Raw genomic sequence first — 21,235 nt, 5'->3', positions numbered from 1 at the left:
ACAGACTGACCCTGGGCTGTGTCCCTCTCCTGGATCCCAGGCTCTGTCCTCCACTGTGATTCAGTTTCACGGAGGGAAGCAGTGGCCAAGGGGACGGCCACGGACAAGTCTACAGGGACAAGCCTGCATTGGCCCTCCTCCGCAGCTGCTCCTTCTCCTCTCCAGCACCCACCTGCTCCTCTCACTTTCTCCTTTTTTGTGTTTTTTTTTTTAAATATTTTTATTTATTTATTGGACAGATAGAGATCACAAGTAGGCAGAGAGAGAGAGAGAGAGGAGGAAGCAGGCTCCCTGCTGAGCAGAGAGCCCGATGGATGGATGCGGGGCTCGATCCCAGGACCCTGAGATCATGACCTGGGCTGAAGGCAGAGGCTTTAACCCACTGAGCCACCCAGGCGCCCCTCCTTTTTTGTGTCTTAATAGACAAAGGGGGCAGTTAAGCCAAGGCTTGAAAGAAATCCAGTGGGACGAGTTAGTGGCCTAGATTCAGATCTCATTTCAATTTAGGGTAATAAGGCTCCGTGCAAGATTTTGGGCTGAGCCTTTCAACACCCTCAGAGCCCTTTGGAGAGGGCAGGTGCCGGAGGGAGTTCTGGCGTGACAGGGGCTCGGGGTTCTGGCCTGAGGGCTCTCATGATGCTCATCCCTCACCCCCACCAGCTGCAGAAGGGGCCCTTGGACTTGATTGAGACAGGCAAGGGGCTGAAAGTGCAGACGGACAAACCACATCTGGTGAGCCTGGGCAGTGGGCGGCTCAGCACGGCCATCACCCTTCTGCCTCTGGAGGAAGGTAAGTCTGGGGGGGGGCGGCCCCTCCACCCTGCCGCCCCTCCGTCCTTAAAGACATTCCTGCCCTGCATCCCAGGCACGCGCGGGGGCCCTTCTGCCCTTTGTCAGCCATGTTCGCCTCCCCCAGATGCGAGGCCGCGCCACCAGCTCACCCCCCCTTGTCCTGGCCTCCCTGGACTGCCTGGCCCCCTTTGGTAGATCATCTGGCTCCATGACTGGGATTAAAGATCAGTTTAGAAACAAGGAGGAGAGCACTGAAACAGGAGAGCCCATTGCTCTTAGCAACCAGTGTGGCCAAGAAGGAAGGGGCCCCATTCCAGGCCGAAGCCTGGTATGGGAGCAGCCACCTGTGGAGCACGGAGGGCTGGGAGGTGGGGGGACCGACCTCCGGAGATAAGGCCCTGGCATGGCCCCCCTTCCCCGCTGGCTTCTGCCTGGCTTCCTCGGCCTCCTCGCTTCTCCCCTGGCTGCACTTGTTGCCTGGGTGATTCTACATTCCCCACATTCTCCAAATACCAGTCCCAGGGGCTCTGCCAGGGGGAGAGCTGTGTAAGCCTTAGCACGGAGGGGAGCGAGGGAGGGCAAGGTGGGGGGGAGGGAGAAGAGATGGGGAGCAGGATGGAGGAGGAAGAGGACTTGGGGACCAGGAGGTGGAGGGCCTAAAGGAAGGTCTGCAGGAAAGAAGTTCCCCTTCTCGGTTGGTCGGTAGAGCCCGGCTGCTCTGTGTCCTCTGGGTCCCCCCATCTGTGAGCCAGTTTTCTCTGCCTGCCCAGAGCTTCTCCCACTGACCTTCTCCACCAAAGGGGCCCCAAAAGGGTGGCCGGTGGTAGGCAGCAATCCTTTGTGCGGGAGGAGGTTGGCTTCTGTCTCCTTGGCCGCCCTCCTGGCCCAGCCTGGGACTCAGTTTACCTTCTGTCTTCAGGGAAGACGGTGATTGGCTCCGCGGCCAGGGACATCTCCCTGCAGGGTCCCGGGCTGGCCCCAGAGCACTGCTACATCGAGAACGTGCGGGGCACCCTCACCCTCTACCCTTGTGGCAACGTCTGCAGTATCGATGGGCTCCCTGTCCGGCAGCCCACCCGGCTCACTCAGGGTAAGGTGTGCTGCCCCCCAGCGGGAGGCGGAGGCGACGGTCTCTGTTGAAAAGCCTGGGCTAGGGGCGTTGGGAGAGGGGGAGCCTGCAGTGGCGGTTGCCATGGTAACACAGAGCCAGTGGGAGGCTCAGGGGCCTCTCCATGTGCCGCAAGAACACCCCCAACTCCTCTAGGATCCTGATTTGTCTTCAGCCTGCTTTTCTTCTTGGGTCACCTCTTGGCAGGGAGGGGAGGCGTCCTGGTGACCTCATTCAAAGGGCACGCGGAGTGGTGCAGCGGTCAGGTCATTAGTGAGATGGTTAAGGGAGGGCAGTTGGAGCGACAGGACAACCATGGGGTTGTTTCATGATGCCAAGAGGGGGTCACTCTGAAAAGAGGCAGGGAGGTGGGGAAGGAGGCCGCTACCTCCTGATGGAGGTGGAGCAAAGGTGAGATCTGAGGACATGGCCGCTCCGTTAAAAGAGCGTCCACAGTAGCTCTGGGGTCATGCCTACGGTTAGCACCCTGTCGCCCAAAGCCACAGGCCACTCTGTTGTGTCAGGTGGCTCTGAAAACCGGGCCCCTTGTTCTTGTTACGGGGCAGTTCAGGGGTCGGCCCCGGTGGTGCTTTGACAGACCAGGTGTGTCTGCCCTGGGCATCCATTTATACAACGAATCGTCACAGTAGGGGAGTGAGAAAAGCAGGCCTGGAGGGGGGGCAGAGGTGGGGTTGACGTGAGGATGGGAGCTGTGGGCCAAGCCTGACCCTGAGCCGGAGGACTAATGTCCTGCCGTTGTCTTACTGGCTGAAACCTCCTTGGCAGTGGAAATCCCCCTCATTCCTTTGTTTCCCTCTGTCCTTCTGTTCATAGCCCTTGAGCTCTCTTTAGATGCCACTCCCTTCACAGCTCACCCAGGAGACTCAGCCTTGCCCTACTCCTTTCTTCCTGCCCTTGGGTGTGTGTGAGGGGGCCACGTGGCTTCAGGGACCCAGGCCCACCAGCAGCAGTGGCGGGCCCTTGCCTCTTCTAGGGCCTCAAGTTCTCCACCTCCAGCTGAGGGGAGGGACCCCCACAAATTGGGGCTTTGGCTGTGATGCCTTCTGGTTCCTGACAGTCCCTTTCAACCTCCAAGAGAACATCTTCCCCAAGATTGGGTGTGTGGAAGTGAGCTGGTCCGGCAGCAGGGAGGGGGGCGCAGAGCTCAAAGGAGGCTGGAGAGAGAGCCCCGCAATCACTCCCCCCAGCCCCAGATCCCTCGCGTTCATGGGCACGCACATGTGTGTTGTGAGCAGGGTGCAGGAACGGATGCTCTGAAGGGCCCTCTTGGGCAGTCTGCCCAGAGCATCCTCTAGCTCCCTGAGAAGAGGGAGCGCCTGGGTCAAGATGGAATTCTTAGGCATTTCCTGTGGCCCCGGTGACCCCTAACTCTTCCCCAGCCAAGGGCCCACCCTGCCAAGTATGTACCCTCCCACTCTCTTCTGACCCTAAACCCCCTTCCCTTTTGCTCCCTCCCACTCCCACAGCCTCCTTGTCTGGGCTTGCCTGTCTCAGGAGCTTGGCAGCCCCGGGAGGGGTAGGCAGAGGCACAAAGGAACGGGTGTTCTTCTCCCTAGCATTCCCCCTCCCCTGGGCTCCCGGGAGCTGAGGCTTTCCTTGTCTCATCTCTGGAGCAAGGCACCAAGCCCAGCCCTGCCTGGCCCCACTCCGGACATTCTTGGGAGTGCGTTTCCCTGGAAACTGGGTGGCTGGGGGGGGGCGGTGGTGTGCGTGTGCTATCTCTGTGTGTCTGTGTAACTGGAGTGTGTTTATATATCTCCGGATGTGTTTGTGACTCGGGGCTTGTGTATTGCTGTTTGTGCCTTTCCTTGTGTTTATGGATCAGCGTGTTCACGTGGTGGCCGGGGGTGAACTCGGGACTGACGGTACCAGAGTGTCCATGTACGTAGTTCCAGGTGGATCTGAGAACTCGCTGGCCCCGTGCCTGTCTGTGGGCATATGTACAACAGGATCGGGTTCTCTGTCTCGTTCCCCGACCCAGGCGCCATAGGAGGACCCTCCTCTTTGGAAACAGAGGGCTACCCTACAAAGAACAAGGAGCCCGTTCTGGCTGGGCCAGGCCATCCATAGGTGCGTCATTCTGGGCATTGTGCCAGCCAGAGGCAACTTGGATAGGCACATGTCAGGAGGAGTAGAGATGGCGGTGACAGGCTCTTCCAGCAGGACCTTGCCTGGGCCCGGGGGTGGGGGGCAGGCAGAAAGCAGAAGCTGGCCTTTGGCTCTCACTAAAGCCATGGACACTGCAGCATGACGGGAGGGAATCGAGGACAAGCCCGATTCCAGCTCCGTACCCTGGTTTTCTGGCACACCTCGTGCTGCCCTCTTCTCTACGGAGCAGAGGCTGGAGATGGGAATGTGAGCAAGGAAATAAGAAGGAATCTCAACCGGGCTGAGGTTGCCCCACCCTGGGACCACAGCGCCAGACCACATGAAAGCTCCGGGAGGGGACGGATCAGGGGAGGACCCAGAGAGCCACCCGGCTTGGGGCCCAGGCTGTCTAGACAGTAGGTCCCCGTCCACTCCCAGCATTCGCTGCCAGCCTAGTCTCCACGTCTCCTTCACTCCCTAAGCCCTTCATTGGTGGGTAGGGGCTTGTGTGAAGGCCAGAAGCGGGGGGAGCTCCCTGGAATGTGGCCGGGGAGCTGGGCTTCCTGGGTAATCCAGCCGCCTCCCTCTGGGATCCAGGACACTGAGCCTCTTCCTCTCCCACCCAATTCTCAGTTATTCCTTCTGTGAAATGGGAGTGAAGCTTCCAACCGTGCTCTGCTAGAAGATAAAGATCAAAAGAAGGAGAGAAAAAGCAAAGGCTCCTAGCTGCTCCCTTCTTTGTGCCTGCCTCCTGCCCTATTTCTCACTGGCGGGTATCCTCCGTGTCTGTCTGGGTCTGTCCAGCTGGCTGTCACAGTTTCCAGACCGATGAATCATTCTTCCTGAGCAGATTTTTTTTTTTTTAAAGCCTCCCCTTATTTTGCATTTAACCCTACATGGTTCTCCCATTTTCCTTCAGAAGGAGAGTGAGATACATGTGCGCGTGTGCGCGTGAGCATGTGTAGAGTATGGCAATGTGGGTAGGTGTTTAGCAAGGGTGGAGAAATGATTTTTTTCTCTAAGGAGGTTGGCTTTTGATTCCAGAGTCTCTCCAGGGACTGAGTGAAAGGATGTCTGTGCCTGAATGAGTGTGTAACCAAGAGGGGTATTATGGGGGTGAGAATAAGCACGTGTCAGAGACGGTGTGTTTGTGTGTGTCAGTGTGCACAGCCAAGGTGTGGTGTCTGTGTGTTGGTGTGTGTGAGGCGTGGGAGCTCTGAGCATATAGAGTATGTCTGAGATAGTGTGTCCCTTAAGGTTCTCGTGTGCAGAGGGCAGGTCTCTGGAAGACAATGAATTGTCTGGGGCCCCGGGCTGGCGGTAGGTGCTCACCTGGCCCAGAAGCCCAGCCGGCCCCTGGGGGCTCCAGAAGCAGGTGGCACTGTGTTTTCCAGGTGGGAGGGTGCCTCACTGGGGTGGGAGAGCTCTTCTAGGAGACTAGCACAACTGGTGGTAGGGGTTGGGAGGAGGTGAGGTTCGCTTCTGGAGCCCCAGGGAAGTAGGCTTGCTGGGAAGGGGCAGTGCCTTGGTCCAGCCTGGGGGTGAGCTGAGCTGCTGGGAGTGTGGGGAGCAGGGGCAGAAGAGGAGGTGTTTAGATTGGAGACGGAAGCGAGGCTCAGTGCTGCTCAGCCTAGGCCTGAACTCCCAGCCCAGGAGTGACCTTGTCACAGTGGCCCAGGGAGGGCAGGAGCTGAACCTAGTGACCTAGCTGGAGCCCTGGGAGCCATGGAATGTCAGAGCTTAACCTTTGCTGTCGATGAGGACAACCTCCTCATTGGTAGATAAGGGATCTGAGGCCAGAGGGTGTGATTGGCCCCAGGTGACCAGCCAGCCGGGTTCGGGACTGGCCCCTTCCCAGGCCTCTTGGGAGGCCAGCCACAGAGGGCTCTCAGTGAGACCCTGCTTCCCCTCACTCCTGCCTGCTGCCTCCCGACGACGCTTCACCCTCCGGCCTCCACTTACCTCTTACCTTTCCTTCCGTCACCTCCCCCGCAACTTACCTCCCGGTCTCACTTCTGCTCCCGCACCCCCGACTCGGAGTCCCCGGGCGGCCGGCCGCCCGCACCCTCCCGCCCCGCCCTCTCCATCCCGCTCCCCTCTCCTCTCCTCCATCACTTCCTCTTCCCCTCCTCCTCTCCTTTGTCCCTCCCTCCCTGGCTCCCTTCCCCCGCCGGTGGCCGGCCCGCCCCTCCCGGGCCCTGGCGGCTGCTGGCTGCCTGGCGGCTGGCTGCTCCGAGCCCGGGGCCCGCGGCGCGGGAGGTCGGCCCGCCCCCTCGCAGGCCCCGGGCGGGCGGGGAGCCCCGAGGGCCCGAGCTAGCGGGGGCCGGCGCTGCGGAGGTCCGGGCTCGCCGGTGAGTGCTCCGCGGCCGGCCGCCGCTCCCGGGCAGCGGGCGCCGAAGGGCTGGGGCGGGGGGCTGGGAGGGGCGTCTGCGGGCTGCGGTGGGGGGGCTCGACCGCGGGTGGGGGGGTCCGGCTCGCCTTGGGGAGCTGGGGGGCAGTGAGACTGGATGGCATGTGTGCCCTGAACATGTGAGTGGGAGGTCTGGGCTCGGGGCCACCCCTCGGCCGGCCAGACCTCGTCTTCCCTCCGCGCTCGGAAGTCCCCTCCATGGACCCGCCTCCGGAAGGGGTAGAGGGGTCCAGATGGGGATGGGGAAGCCCGTGCTGGGGCCGAGAGGGGTCTCTGATGGAAGGGCGGGGGCCCTTCCTCGCATCTCCCCGCACCCCAGCCTCCCTTTGGCCGGTCCATTCCGTTTGTGTGGCACTGAGCGGTGCCTGTCAGTCCGCGAGTGCGGGAGCCGGTATGCCTCTCTGGGTGTTTCTAGCAGCGGGTATGTGTGCGAGCTTGTAGGAGAGTGTGTTTGTGTGTGGTGTTTCCCCTCCGTGTCTCACAGACATAGGATCCGCCCTCTCCTTTGCCCTGGTTTCCACCACCCCCCCCCAACCAGATGTGCAGCTTCTCACCCACCCACCTGCACACACACAGCTGGGCCCTTTGGGGATGGGGGCTCGGACCACAGCTTTGACCGGGAGGAGAGGTTCTTGGGGTTCCCTGAGTGGCTGACCCTTGGAGGTGCCGGGCAGGAGTGGACCCAAGGAGATTTCCTCCCAGAAACAGGCTAGGCAGGCCCTTGGGGCAGGACAGACCGGAGTTGGGGCCATGCCTGGGGCCCCTGAGTTCAAATAGAAAGTTAATTTGGGCAGGAGGGAGCCACTCTGAGGCCTGTTGCCCTCCTGCCCGCTCTATTAATACAGATCGAGCTCTGCTGCCTGGCATCACCTATTTATAGCCTAGAGGCAGCCAGGCCACACCCCCTCAGTGCAGGAGCTGAGGGGCAGAAGAGGGGGCAGGGAGCTCTCAGCTGTAGAAGCCAGGGCTGAGGGTCCCTGGGTGCCCACCGCCTCCTTGGGTGGGCCTGGCAGGATGGGCTGGAATCCACTCAGACTCCCCACCTTCATCCAGACTGGGCTATGTGATCAGGCTCCCATATCCTCCCCCACCCTACCCCACCCTACCCCTCCCACCCCTCCTCACCCCCATCAATCTAGAATTGAGTGGGTCTGTCTAGACCCTGCGAACTCGTTATTAATTAGCTTGTTAAAGGGCTGAAAGGAGGGGGAGGGGCCAGCAGGGCGCTTTCTGAAACAGCTGTGGTTGTAATTAGGTGTAAGTGTGGTTGGCTATTATTTATTCAGGTTATGATTACTCTGGAATCAGCTCCTCTGATTGGCAGCTTGGTGGGGAAGGCTCCCCTCTCGCCTAACCACCCATCAGTCTTTAGAATTGTTGGTGCCAGCCCGCTTGGGAGAGCCTCTGGGCGTGCCGGAGCGGTGGGTGGCTTTGCCCACTCTGGTTATGTGCTAGGGACTGCTCAGCTGGCTAGCCCCTTCCCCGCCAGCGAGGGCAGGCTCTTGAGCTTCTCAGTGGGGGGTCCTGCCACGGTATCCACGTGGCCTGGATGCCCCTTGCCCTTGTGGCTTGCCTGAGCTGAACTGTCTCAGCGTCCAGGAATGTAGACTTCCCTGCCAGTCTTAGCTCAGACTGGCATGAAGCTTCGGGGGTGCCAAGTGGCACCAGATTGGGTCAATAGGCTGGGGGCATGGGTGTGGACAGATTGGGAGGGTGGTTGTAGAGGGCCCTGGGTTCTGGTGTCTCCCAACACAGCATCTTTTGCAGGAATCCTGTAGCGTGGCCAGGAGGAGGAGTGCCGTGAGCCAGGCTCCAGGTGCCCGTGGGCACACCTGCTGCTGTGCACACTCTTGGTGCCCCTGGCTACATTTTTGGCGCCCACACACCCTCCCCTCTCCATGGAGTCACACTTACTGGGCAGGACTGGGCTTGTGTCTGCTGCCTGGGAATGTGCTTGGCTGAGGCAGGGCCCATTGGCCCTCGGCTTGGCTGGATTCCAGAGAAGACCAAGGAGCGGGAAGATGTCAGGCCAGAGCGTGCATTGTCCGAGAGAAAGAGGGTGATGGCTCTCCGTAGGCCACGCAATGATAAGGAGGGTGATAAGGAGTGGGAGCCAGGAAGCAAATTCTGGTTCCTCCAGGGGGCATCTAACTGATTCATGGGTTTTCCCTGTCCCCTTTCTCAGAGCTTTTTTTGATCCTGGAAATTGCTGCCTCTCAAACTGACTTTTCTACCCAAGGGGCAGATGGATGGATCATTGGTACAGCTTAGGGGGGCCGTGGGCGTCTGTGTACTCTGAAGAAACTCCGTTCCCAGGACGCCCTCTCATACGTTGCCTTACTAACTCTGCAAGGTCCATGGTACTGTCCTCGTTTCTCTACCGAGGGAACTGGACTCGGAGGGGATGTGACTTCACCCGAAGATCTCACCACTAGCAACGAGAGTTAGGACGTGGGACTCACACACCCGTGCTCTTTCCACGCTGCCACTGTGGCACGCACAGTGCGGGGGGCGGGGCTCTTCGGATCCCGCTAGTGCTTCAGGGTGTCGGCTGCCTCAGCCCTGCCTGCCCTTCTCAGCATTTGCTTTCTCTGTAGGCTGTATGTTGTGCCTGGGCCAGTCCACCTTCCTCCGGTTTAACCACCCAGCCGAAGCCAAGTGGATGAAGAGCATGATTCCGGCAGGGGGCCGGGCCCCAGGGCCCCCCTACAGTCCTGGCGCAGGTAGACGCCCAGTTGGGGCCGGGGGTTGGGTTGGCGGTCCTCCTGGACTGTCCTCCTCCCTGCCCCTTCCAGCCTTGCTTGTGGTGTCAGGGCAGGACAATACCCACGATCTGGGCTTGCTGCCATCTGCCATTGGGCCACTGGAGGAGGATGCCAGGCAGTCTGGCTACTGGGAGAGATCCAAGAAGTGCTGCTTGGCTAGGATTGGGGAATCATGTGCCCAAAGGGACAGAGGGCTCTGCCAGCCCCACTGCCCCGGAAGATGCCACCTCAGTGTCTGGGACCCTAACCACTAGGTGCCTCTTGTGTCACCACCGGGAACCTCACCCTTGACGGTGGCCTTAGGGGGAGGAAGGAAGCCTTAGGTAGATCCCCTGCAGGTGCTGGTGGGTCCCACCTGCTGGTCATTAGGTCTGTGGGCCCTGCCCCTCTCCCAGACCAAGCCAGCCGATTGCCCAGCAGAACGGCTGCAGTCGGTGTATGAATTGTCGAAGCCCAGAGGAGACTTGGTGCTTGTTGCAGGGGACCAGCGCCCCTGGACCCAGCTGCCTAGGGGGTGGGGCTGGGTGGAGACCAGGAGGCCGCCAGTGAGCCCAGCACACAAAACTCTGCGCGGGCATTCTGAGGGCTGTGGGATGGCAGGTGTCAGTGTGGTAATGGGACAGGTGTCCCCCTGTGTCACCTGTGGCTTTCAGGTGAGCCCTTTGGGAGCCTGGGTTCCCAGTCCACACCCTGGCTGCCTTTACCCGGCTCTCACCCTCGCCTCGTCATGCCACTCCCACTTTCGGGGCAGCTGTTGCAGGGACTTCTGGTTGGTTGGTTGGCGAGGCCTGGGGCGGGGCAAAGGCAGGCTCCTGTTGGCGTGGCTTAATGGGCTGATAATTGGAGGCACTGATCTGCGGTCCAGCCTGGCTTCCCCTCCGACTGCACAGAGGGGTGTGGGGCACGCCTCCTGCCCAGCGCTGGAGGTTCTGTTTGTGTTTTCCCCCGGGTTTCCGCTGCTGTGCTGGGAGGCCCTCGTGTCCTATTAGACTGGATCCCCCCACCCCAGACTTCTGGCCAGCTCCACAGCGTGCCCCTGGCCCCTTTACAGAATGTCGGTCTGCCCTTCCTGAAGGAGAGGGTTGGGAGGCTGGGGAAACCAAGGCAGGGAGGACCCTCATCTTGGGGTGAGCCCACCACCACCAGGCCTAGGAGTGCCCGGCATTGTTAGCAGCCCTGCCGTGAGTCAGGCAACCTCAGGGCCAGCAGAACAGCCCCCATCCCCTTCCTCTATAGAAAGGGGAACTGAGGGCAGGTGATCTAAGGCTGCCCAGCAGGTCAGGGGCAGAGAAGCACCCGGATCACCTGGCTCCCCTGGCCCCTGCTAGGAGAAGGTCGGAGAGCGCCCTCATTCTTGTGCACCTGTAGCTCCCCAGAGTTGAAGACCAGGGTCTGAGGCATCTTTGCGTTTCTCACCAGCAGAGTCTGAAAGCCTGGTGAATGGGAACCACGCCCCACAGCCTGCAACCCGGGGACCCTCCGCCTGTGCCAGCCACAGTTCCCTGGTGAGCTCTATTGAGAAGGACCTGCAGGAGATCATGGATTCACTGGTGCTAGAGGAGCCTGGAGCTGCTGGCAAGAAGCCTGCCGCGACTTCCCCACTGTCGCCCATGGCTAACGGTGGGCGCTACTTGCTGTCCCCCCCAACCAGCCCTGGTGCCATGTCTGTGGGCTCCAGCTATGAGAACACCTCTCCAGCCTTCTCTCCACTCTCCTCACCGGCCAGCAGTGGAAGCTGCGCCAGCCACTCACCCAGCGGGCAGGAGCCAGCACCTTCCATGCCCCCACTGGTTCCCGCCCGTTCCTCCAGCTACCATCTGGCGCTGCAGCCCCCACAGTCGCGGCCGAGCGGTGCCCGCGCCTCTGAGAGCCCCCGGTTGGGCAGGAAGGGGGGTCATGAGAGGCCTCCGAGTCCTGGCCTCCGAGGTCTGCTGACAGACAGCCCTGCAGCCACTGTCTTGGCGGAGGCCCGCAGAGCCACCGAGAGCCCCCGGCTGGGAGGACAGCTGCCCGTGGTGGCCATCAGCCTGAGTGAGTACCCGGCTTCCGGTGCCCGAAGCCAACCCACCAGCATTCCTGGCAGCCCCAAGTTCCAGCCTCCAGTCCCTGCTCCCCGAAACAAGATTGGCACACTCCAGGACCGCCCTCCCAGCCCTTTCCGTGAGCTGCCGGGCACCGAGCGGGTGCTGACGACCAGCCCCTCGCGCCAGCTGGTGGGCCGAACCTTTTCCGACGGGTCAGCCACCCGCACCCTGCAGCCTCCCGAGAGTCCCCGCCTGGGCCGGCGCGGCCTGGACAGTATGCGAGAGCTCCCTCCGCTGAGCCCCTCTCTGTCCCGACGGGCCCTCTCCCCCGTGCCCACCAGGACGGCTCCAGATCCCAAGCTCCCCAGAGAAGTAGCAGACAGCCCCCGGCCCCGGCGCTGGGCCGCCCACGGGGCCTCGCCGGAGGACTTCTCACTGACCCTGGGGGCTCGGGGCCGGAGGACACGGAGCCCCTCACCCACGCTTGGGGAGTCCCTGGCACCCCGCAAGGGCAGCTTCAGCGGCAGGCTGAGCCCAGCCTACAGTCTGGGCTCTCTGACAGGGGCTTCGCCCCGCCAGAGCCCCCGCGCCCAGAGGAAGCTGTCCAGTGGGGATTTGCGGGTGCCTGTCACTCGGGAGCGGAAAAATAGCATCACGGAGATCAGTGACAATGAGGACGACCTCCTGGAGTACCACCGGCGCCAGCGCCAAGAAAGGCTCTGGGAGCAGGAGATGGAGAGGCTGGTGAGCGGATGCCGCGGAGGCACCACTGTCCACAGCGGAGTCTCTGCCAGGGCGCGGGCAGGCCAGCTGGCTGGCGGGGGCGGTGGGGGGAGCTTGGAAGGGCCTGGGCTTCTCCAGCTTTTCTACTTCCAGGGGGCACCTTAGTGACCTGTAGCTCCAGGGTCTGGTGCCCTGAAGAACTTCGCTTGCAGTCTCAAAGGCTTTATTTTAAGTTCTTGTTAATTTTGGTTTTCTTTGATAACACAACGTTTGTTTTAATGTATAAATTGAATTTCGTGTTATTGACCTGTGACAAAGCTATAGGAAAACGCACCATATTTCTGGTGAGGCCTTGCACCTCTCGGTCTGAGAAGCCCGTCTTAATGATGACGAGGGGGAGGCCCAGAGAGGGGAATAGGTGTGTCCAAGGTCACACAGCAAGTTCTGGCGGGAGCGGGAATTGGAATCTCCTGTCTTTCCAAGGCTTGTTTTTTTGTTTTATTTTTTTATTTTTGGTTTTTTTTTTAGAAAAGCCCCTTTTTCTTTAGAAAATTTCCTTCTTTCTTTCTTTCTTCTTTTTGTTTTTTTTTTTCAAATGGGTGGGAGCTGCTCACTGTGGCCCAGGCAGGATCATCTGGGAAGGTGGGTGGCAGGGAAGGGCAGCCCCAGGCCTGTGCAACTGTGATTGTGTGCATTGGCGTTCGCGCGTGTGGCTGCATTTGGGGGCCGGGTGTGGCTCTGGGCAGCTGTCCTGGAGCCGGCATCTGAGCTGGGTGGGGGCCGGGATTCCCCGGATAGCGGATAGGGCAGGAAGCTCACGGGGGGCTCTACACGCGGACAGGAGAATGGATTGTGAGCAGCGCGGGGTTGCTGGGGGGCCCAGCGACTGTGAGATTGGTTTGAGGAGGAGAACCAGAAATGAGGTTTGTCTGGAGGGCTTTTCAGAAGAGGCTGGACCGCTTTGGGTGAGGTGAGGGCGCGGGCCAGTGTGTTTGTGTCCGGTCTAGGAAGAGGTGAAACCAATGAGGCCGAATCCCCAGTGTTTTCTGGCGCTCTATCGTGTCTTCACTGTTGTTGCCTTGGCCTGGAGGAGCGTGCTTGGACCACCCTGGGGGCTCAGCCTGGAGTGGGAGCAGTGAGTCTGGGAAGGCAGAGTGAGGGCCCCAGCCTCCCCACACCCAGGCACCAGTGCACACCTCATCGCTAGCCCTGACCTGCCCCACCTGCCACTTTAAATCTTGGAGGCTGCCAGCCGGGCCCTTCCCACCTTCAGCCAGCTGCTTATCTGGGTCCTGGGGCAGGGGCGGGGCACTGGCCCAGCCTCCCCGGTGCTGAGGCTCTGTTCCTGGTTTTTGACATGGACCTGAGGAGGCAGCAGGAGGGAAGCTGGGTACGTGTCTGGGGTCCCGGCCACACTGTGCAGTGAGAGACCCCTGAGGTTGAGGTCCCCTACAGAACCATGGGCACCTGGAGGGGGTGGAGCTTCATGACTCTGGTGCTGTGGATGAGAGAGGGAGCCACAGATCGTGAGCATGATTGCACCGTCCTTCCTTGACCCCGTGGGCCCCTGAGAGGTATCTGGCTGGGGCTGTTTGTGGGGTGGGGGTGGATGGTGGCAGGCACTCGGAGCACTTATGGCTGGGCCTGGGCGTTCAAGGGCAGGCAGCAACTCACCTGGCTGGTAAGACGTGGGGGGTGCCTGTGAGTGCCTTATAGCTGGGGTGGGCAGGAGGAGGACTGTGTCCCAGGTCTGTCCGGCCTGCTGTACAAAGGCTGAGCGCAGCGTTGCAGGAACCTGAGCTCCCCAGCTGCCTGTGGGCCTGTTTTCCCACCCCGTCTAGGTCCGTGCCCACCTGTCTGCACGCTAGACTGTGTTTATCTGCGTGAGTGTGTGCCGGCGTGCATCCGTGCATGCCAGGGCTGGTGTCTGTGTGGGCCTGCCTGAGTGTATGCACAGAGCACGCACGTGTTGTGTCCTTGTGGGTCAGGACTGGTATGTGGGGGGTATGTGTACCTTTGTGTGTGTAGACGGCTCTAGATCCGAGTCGACCCGAGTACCTGTGTGTTTGTCAGCATCTCCTTGTGGTCCTTAGCCTGCTCCCTGGCTTGGGTCACTGGGTGTCCACAAGGAAGCCCCCTCGGGGACAGAACGAAAAGGGAAAGGAAACAGGAAGATGGGAGGGGCCAGCCACGTGGGCAGGTGGCACAGTGGCCTGGTTCCTCCCGCCTGCTCCTGGGACACCCTCCTTACCTTTGCTTCCTCCAGCCTTGGGTTCGGGGCTCTCTTGACTTCCTTCTGAGCCCCTAGAACCTAGAGTCCTAGTTCTCTCTCCTGATGACTCGCTGAGCCTGGCTGCAGCTCCATGAGGACCCAGCCTCCCTCCTTCCCTCCCTCTCATGCCCTGCTCTGTGCACCCTCCTCAGGAACGCCAGCGCCTGGAGACCATCCTGAACCTGTGTGCCGAGTACAGCCGGGCGGACGGGGGGCCTGAGACTGGGGAGCTGCCCAGCATTGGGGAAGCCACCGCAGCGTTGGCGCTGGCAGGCCGGAGGCCCTCCCGGGGCCTTTCAGGGGCCACTGGGAGGAACGCCGAGGAGCCTGGAGGGGCCACCCAGCGCCTGTGGGAGTGTGTGGAGCGCTCAGACGAGGAGAACCTCAAGGAGGAGTGTAGCAGCACGGAGAGCACCCAGCAGGAGGTGGGGCGGAGGGGCAGCTGGTGAGAGGGGCTGGGTCTGACCCACTGGGGGGCAGTGGGGGGCAGAGGAGGCCGCAATGGTGGAGGCCAAGGCTCAGTGTGGGGGAGGTAACCAAAGGGGCAGGTTTGGGAAGAGACTGGGTCGGAGAGGTGTAGAGGTGAGGCCGTCCTGGTGCATTTCCCAGGCTACAGAGATGCTTTCTGACCCGCCTTTCCTTGGGGCGTCCTCCAGGCCTGGCCCTCAGTGGTGAACCTCCGCTGCCTTTAACTGAGCGGGTGCTGCTTCCTTTGCGGGGAGGGGAGTTGGCCTCCTTTCTCGGTCTAGCTACCCCTTCCAAGTGCCCTGAGGAATGGGGCTCCATTCTCGGAGTCTGATGGGGGAAGGCTCCAGGCTTCCACAGATGACGGCTTCCCTCCCCCCCAGCATGAAGACGCCCCTGGCACGAAGCTCCAGGGGGAGGTGCTGGCCCTGGAAGAGGAGCGGGCCCAGGTGCTGGGGCGCGTGGAGCAGCTCAAGGTCCGCGTGAAGGAGCTGGAGCAGCAGCTGCAGGAGTCGGCCCGAGAGGTGAGCCAGGAGGGCCCGGGCCGCGCTCCTCCCCGAGCAGCATGAAGGCCTCTGGAGCGGCCCGAGTCCACCCGCCCTGACGGGCCTTGCCGGGGACCTCGGTGTCGCCCCCAGGCCGAAATGGAGCGAGCGTTGCTGCAGGGGGAGAGGGAGGCGGAGCGGGCGCTGCTGCAGAAGGAGCAGAAGGCAATGGACCAGCTGCAGGAGAAGTTGGTGACGTTGGAGACCGGCATCCAGAAGGAGAGGGACAAGGTAACGCACAGCTGGCCTGGCCCGGGGCTGGCTCCCGGCGGCCTGGGAGCGGGGCAGTGCCTCCTCTAGGCCTCCTACCCCTTCCCTCATCAGCCATCCTGCAGACCTGGTGGTCCCTGTGTCGCCCGGGGCAGGGGGCCTTGTCTTCTGTGGAAGGTACCAGCTTGAAGGGCACTGTCAGGGGCTGGGCTGGGGTCTGGGCTCTCCTCTGTCTGGGTCTCTGTGCTACCTCTGGGTGCCTGCCATTCGCGGTCCTTCGTGGCCCTTCTAGGCAGTGCCAAAGCCGCTTCTGGGGCAGTGAGCACAGCCTGAGGGATTGGTGCTGGGAAGTGGTTCGGGATGGGGTCCCTCCATCAAGAGAACGTATCCCTCCGGGCATGCCTCGGGTGCTCAGGATGTGATCTCTGGGAGATGGCCCTCACGTCTGTCTCTGCTTCCCCGGAACCTTCAGGATCTGCAGCCTCCCGTCCCAGGTGGTCCCCCCTCCCGCCCCTGCCCCATCAGAGTCCGTGCCAGCCTGCAGGGGGCGCTCCGTCCCACAGCGGCCCTGCCGCCAGGCCCCAGATGCTCAACCACGTGCCAAAAGCTAGAGTGTGGAGAAGGGCCACCTCATTCTGGACTGGACAGTATTTTTTCCAAGAATTAATTTTCCTTTTGAATTTTTTGAGAGCATCTTCCTCCTGTCCCAGTTTTGAGAGTCTTAAAAATTCTTTGACACCGCCCCCTCCCCCATTTTCTTTTTTTCTTTTTTTTTGTTTTTTGGAGCTTTGATTCTGGCCCCCAAAACCACACTCCCAAATTCTGTGCCAAAATTAACTCCATGCTTACCAAGCAGGCCTGCACTAACGCCCCCTCTAATCACTGTCCTGGGTTCTCCGCATGCCCCTAACTGCCAGTGCCACCCAGGCAGGGCTGAGCCACGCCTGCTTTTGTACTAACTCCAGGGGCACCGCTGTGCCCTTCACCTCCCCCCATCTAATTCTGCCTCCTTCCTTTCTTGGTGTGGGACTCCAGGGTTTTGATCAGAAAGGAATGGACAGGGGCACAGCTCAACCTTATTGGTGGTGCATTGGCAGGATGGGTAAAGCTTGGGGGAAATGCCTGGCTGAGAGCTCCTCAGCCTGAAGAGCGCCCCCCTTTGGAAGAGCCCCTGGGCACTGCCTCCACACACTGTGGGCGGTTTCCTACACAGCAGGGAGAAGCTGGCTGTCCGCCAGCCGTCCCCCTCCCTTCCCTCTCTTCCTTCCGGAGCAGCCAAGGGTCTGGAGGTGCGGCTGGGGTGACGTGGCCTGTGGAGGGCTTGGACAGGTTCCCTATGCCACACCGTGGCTGCCCTTCCTAGCTTCCCCCACTGGGGTTTCCCAAATTGAAATACCCCAGCGAGAGGGTAGGAACGGGTAGGCCTCTCCCCTTCTCCCACCCCTGAGCCATCTGGAACATAGGGTGTTGTAAAGGCTGAGTCCAAGGAGGGGGAATTGCTTGGACCCCAGGAACTGGGCTGGTTGGGTCCTCCTTTCCCTAGATGGGGGGGTGGGTGGGTGGGTTGGGAGGGCGGGGCAGGATCCTACATAGGGACTTACTTCAAGTAAGCTCAGCATTTCCGAGGGAAGCTGCCTAACTTTATGTCTCACTGATCTGGCATCGCCTGGACTTTGCCAGAAGAAGACTTTGCCTTCTTCCTGGGCCCAGTTATTTGAGGTGGTGGTGGGGGGCAGGGGGAGGAGGTAGTGGCCGTGGGGAAGGTTCACTCGGCTTTCCTCCCCAGCCCATGGCCCCACTCTGGTTTTGGAATCAGTAATCATAGCTTCTCCTCTGCCTGTCCTTCGGAGGGGTGACTCACCAGATCCACCCCTCGTCCCCCTTCCCGCCCTCAGAGGTGTCATCTCGCCCCAGACAGAGCTGTGTACCTCCTCTCTGTACCCACTCCTGGGGCTCCCGTTGCCACGGTAACGGCCGAACTAATTGCAACCCTCATCCCGCTGGAGTTCAGCCTGCAGTGCCCCAGCCCCCCACCTCCACCTTGGGCAGGAGGGAGGGAGGCCCAGGGAGTCGGGCTGGGGTCCCCGCTGCCCTGCACTGCCCCAAGCTTTAACATCTCCCGCTATGAGTCACGACTTAACCCTCACCGGCTCTACCCTTTGCCCCAGGGTGAAATTTTGGTCTCCAGGCGGCGGCAGGGGGAGAAACAGCAGCCAGAGACTGGGTGTTTGTGACGGGTTTGGAGAGAAAACAGAGGGCTTTTCTTCGGACCCCCCCCAAACAGTTTCTAGTCCAGGGGACTCCAAGAGACCAAAATTTCTGCCTGAGACCCGCTCCTCTGGCTGTCTCACGCGGCCTGTGCACCTGCGAGTGTCCTGTCTTCCGCGGCAGCTCCTAGCCTCTCCCGCTCTTCACCTCTTCCACGCACCTTGCCCCCCCTCTTCCTCTCTCCTCTAGCTTATCCTCCTCTGCTCCTCCTTGGCTTCTTCCCCCTCTCCCGCCCCCTCCCCGCTCTCTCTCTCCCGCCCTGGCTGCACCCCCCCACCCTACGGCCGCACAGCCCTCGGGCCGGAGTTGAGGAGTGTGTGTTCTGTTTCTCCCCTGTGCCCGCCCTCCCCCCCCCCTCCCGCCGACCAGGAGAGGGCGGAGCTGGCCGCGGGACGGAGGCACCTGGAGGCCCGCCAGGCGCTCTACGCCGAGCTCCAGACGCAGGTCGATAACTGCCCCGAGTCAGTGCGGGAACAGTTACAGGAGCAGCTGAGAAGGGTCAGTTTCACCAGCCCCCCTTCCCTGGCCCCCGAGGGCCACCCACCCAGAAGAGAGGAGAGCGGTGGGACGGGACCACCTGGGCCCTGCAGTACCTGCCGGACACCAGGGTCGGTGCTGTGGCTTGGAGGGGACAGGGCAGGATGGGGGGAGCGCTTCTCTCCTTTCGGCTACTCCAGGCGCTGAGGCCCCCCCCCGCAAGGGGCAGGGCCAAGCAGAGGAAAGGGGGTTGGGTGGGGGGGGGCAGGTCCCTTCCCCGATTTCCCTGGGGCCAGCCCTCAGAGCTCCCACCTCTGTGGCCTGGCCTTCCAGGCCCGGAGCCGTATCCTGAGCACCACCTGACCCCCTCTGTCACTGTCGTTCAAGGAGGCCGAGGCCCTGGAGACGGAGACAAAGCTGTTTGAGGACTTGGAGTTCCAGCAGCTGGAGCGGGAGAGCCGAGTGGAGGAGGAGCGGGAGCTGGCGGGCCAGGGGCTGCTCAGGAGCCAGGCCGAGCTTCTCCGAAGCATCACCAAGAGGAAGGTGTGTCCCGCTCCAACCCCTGGGGGGGGAGACCACCTTAGGGCCAGGTGGGCGGTTGGAGGCCAATGAACTGGATCCCAGCTGATGATCCCCCGTAAAAGCTAACTTTACCTTTCTGAGCCTCGGTTTCCCTCTCCGCAAAACAACAGGCTGTGGAGAGAATGCAGCAGGACAGCGTGTGGGGACAGCACGGGCTCTGAGGGTAGCGGACAGGGTGGGCAGCAGCAGCTGTCAGTGACCGTGGGCTCCCAGTGGAGAGTGGACAGGGCTCCCGCTCGGAGCCAGCCCTGGCTGGGCAGAGAAATGAGAGGTTCAGACGGGGTAGGAGGAGGCTAGGGGGAGGCTTGCTGCTGCCCTTATAGGTCTCTCTGTCTGGTGGGCGTGCTGGGAAACATACAGGGGCTTGGGATCTAGACGCTGACCCAGCCAGGGGTCCTAGGAAGCGTATCCCCTAGGTTCCGCCTGTGGCTCAGCCTTAGCTCTGCTGAGCCAGAAAGCAAGGGGATTGTGGATGGTGTCCTTATGGGTTCTGGAGCTCCAGAGGCGGTGATCTTCTGCTCCTGCTCTCAGCCAGACCAGGACAGGGCGATGGGGCGGGGGGGGGGGTGTGTGTGTGTGTGTATGTGTGCGTGTGTGTAATACATTTGGGAGGAGGAAGCTGTTAAATCAGGGAGGAGAATAGGGAGGATGGTTAGCAGCTCACATGCCTGTGGCTGAGACAGCTGAAGTGAGTGGGTGGGAGGTGAGGGCAGGGAGATCAGGGGAGGGGTGTCAAAAAGTGGTGGCTGGCGTCTTGAGGGCTAGCCTGAGCCTGGTGGTATGTGGGGAGCTCCTGGACCTCCCCCTGCGTCCGGATCCCTTGCCGCTCTCCCTGAGTTTCTCTGCCTTCCAAATGCATCTGCTTCGGGATGTGAGACAGATGGAAGGAAGGAAGGAAGCGGGCATTTCCCGAGCACGAGGGTGTGTGCCAGGAGGCTTTCTTGGGTTAGTTTATGCCAACCTCACGATGGTCTCACAGGCCAGGGCTCTTATCCTTGTTTCATAGACAAGGAAACAAGGGCTCCAAGAAGCCCCATGTCCGCCCCACACCTCAGCTTATTAAGCTTCAGAGTCAGCATCGGACCCCAGACCTGCCTGGCCTGGAAATCTCTCTTCCTTATGCTGTACTGCCCTGGGGCCAGGGGCTGGCCCTCCCCCAGCCTCTTCCTCTTCCCTTCGGAGAGGATGCAGCAGGGAGCCCTAGGTCAGTTCATCCCATCCCTTTGAGGTCCTGGTGGGTGTAAGCTCCAGGGACTTTGGGAGGGGTCAGTGGGACTGGGCTCCTGTTCTCTCCTCCCCATGCCCATGTTGGCTTCTGGGAACCAAGCTCAGCCACTGAGACTCTCGGGGTCACAATCTTCCCTTTGCCTTCTCTTGACCTGCTCAGCCTCCCCTCCTCCCTCAGCTCCCAGTGTCCCACCCATGCCAAACTCCGTCTGTCCTGGCGTCCAGTGCTCCCCTGTCATCTCCGCTGTGAGACAGAGTGGTTCAGAGGACTGGTTTTGGAGTCCCAACAGATTCGGTCTCATCCCAGCTCTAGCACTCATTAGCTCCTAAATATATCAGTGTTCTTTTTTTTTTTTTAAGAGATTTTATTTATTCATTTGAGAGAGTGTGGGCACATGTGTGCATAAGTGGGGGGAGGGGTAGAGGAAGAGGGAGAAGCAGATTCCCTGCTGAGTAGGGAACCTCACACGGGGCTCTATCCCAGGACCCTAAGATCATGACCTGACCCGAAGTCAGATGCTTAACTATCTGAGCCACTCAGGTGCCCCAGTGTCAGTGTTCTTAATTGTAAGATGGGCGTAAAGGAACCTGCCTCAAAAGAGGGTTAAATGAGGTAACAAAATGCAGAGTTCTTGGGTACTAACAGTTTCTCGGTAAACAACAGATCTTGCTGTGGGATTACCCCCTGGGCTGACCCCAGCTCTGGGGCAGCTACCTTCTTCCCTCTCTCCTCCTTCAGGTCTTAACTCTTAATGGTGTTGGTTTAAGGCCACTTCTTTCAGGAAGCCCTCCTGGGATTAACCCAGCCCGTTTTCCCCCCCATCCTTCTCTCTCACGTTATTCTTTTTTTTTTTTTTTAAAGATTTTATTTATTTATTTGACAGACAGAGATCACAAGTAGGCAGAGAGGCAGGCAGAGAGAGAGGAGAAAGCAGGCTCTCCACGGAGCAGAGAGCCCGATGCGGGGCTCGATCCCAGGACCCTGGGATCATGACCTGAGCCGAAGGCAGAGGCTTCAACCCACTGAGCCACCCAGGCGCCCCTCTCACGTTATTCTCTTTTCGTTTCCTTTTAGCTTCTGGTTGTTGAGTCAGGCACTGGGCTAAGCCCTAGTGGGGATATGGAGACAGTGACCCTGCCCTTGGATCAGACAGCGGGGGCGGGGTGGTGATGGAGACAAGTGTTGACAAGTACCAGTAGTATGAGCAGAGGGCGCTACAGAGTCATCTGAGCACAGGGAGGAGCCGAGAAATTGAGT

General features: G+C 60.7%; 1 protein-coding gene across 30 annotated transcripts in view; it reads left to right on the top strand.

The window, feature by feature from the left end:
• The window catches only part of PHLDB1 (pleckstrin homology like domain family B member 1), a gene marked incomplete at its 5' end in the record, with an annotated part of 39,519 nt that overhangs the window by 283 nt on the left and 18,001 nt on the right, over positions 1-21,235 (top strand). For 16 of the 30 annotated variants that reach the window (XM_080815230.1, XM_080815229.1, XM_080815228.1 and 13 more), the window contains 6 exons: positions 9,022-9,142; positions 10,604-11,952; positions 14,356-14,628; positions 15,052-15,192; positions 15,307-15,444; positions 18,556-18,711. In XM_080815230.1, the coding sequence (XP_080671356.1) occupies positions 9,022-9,142; positions 10,604-11,952; positions 14,356-14,628; positions 15,052-15,192; positions 15,307-15,444; positions 18,556-18,711 (2,178 nt within the window). Of the gene's footprint in view, positions 1-660; positions 791-1,711; positions 1,883-9,016; positions 9,143-10,603; positions 11,953-14,355; positions 14,629-15,051; positions 15,193-15,306; positions 15,445-18,060; positions 18,190-18,555; positions 18,712-21,235 lie in introns of those variants that run through there. The other 14 variants (XM_080815222.1, XM_080815219.1, XM_080815215.1 and 11 more) reach the window with 5 other exon arrangements.

Source organism: Martes martes (assembly GCF_963455335.1).
Source record: "Martes martes genome assembly, chromosome: 10".
Taxonomy (NCBI): domain Eukaryota; kingdom Metazoa; phylum Chordata; class Mammalia; order Carnivora; family Mustelidae; genus Martes; species Martes martes.
This window is presented reverse-complemented; position numbering and strand designations above follow the sequence as displayed.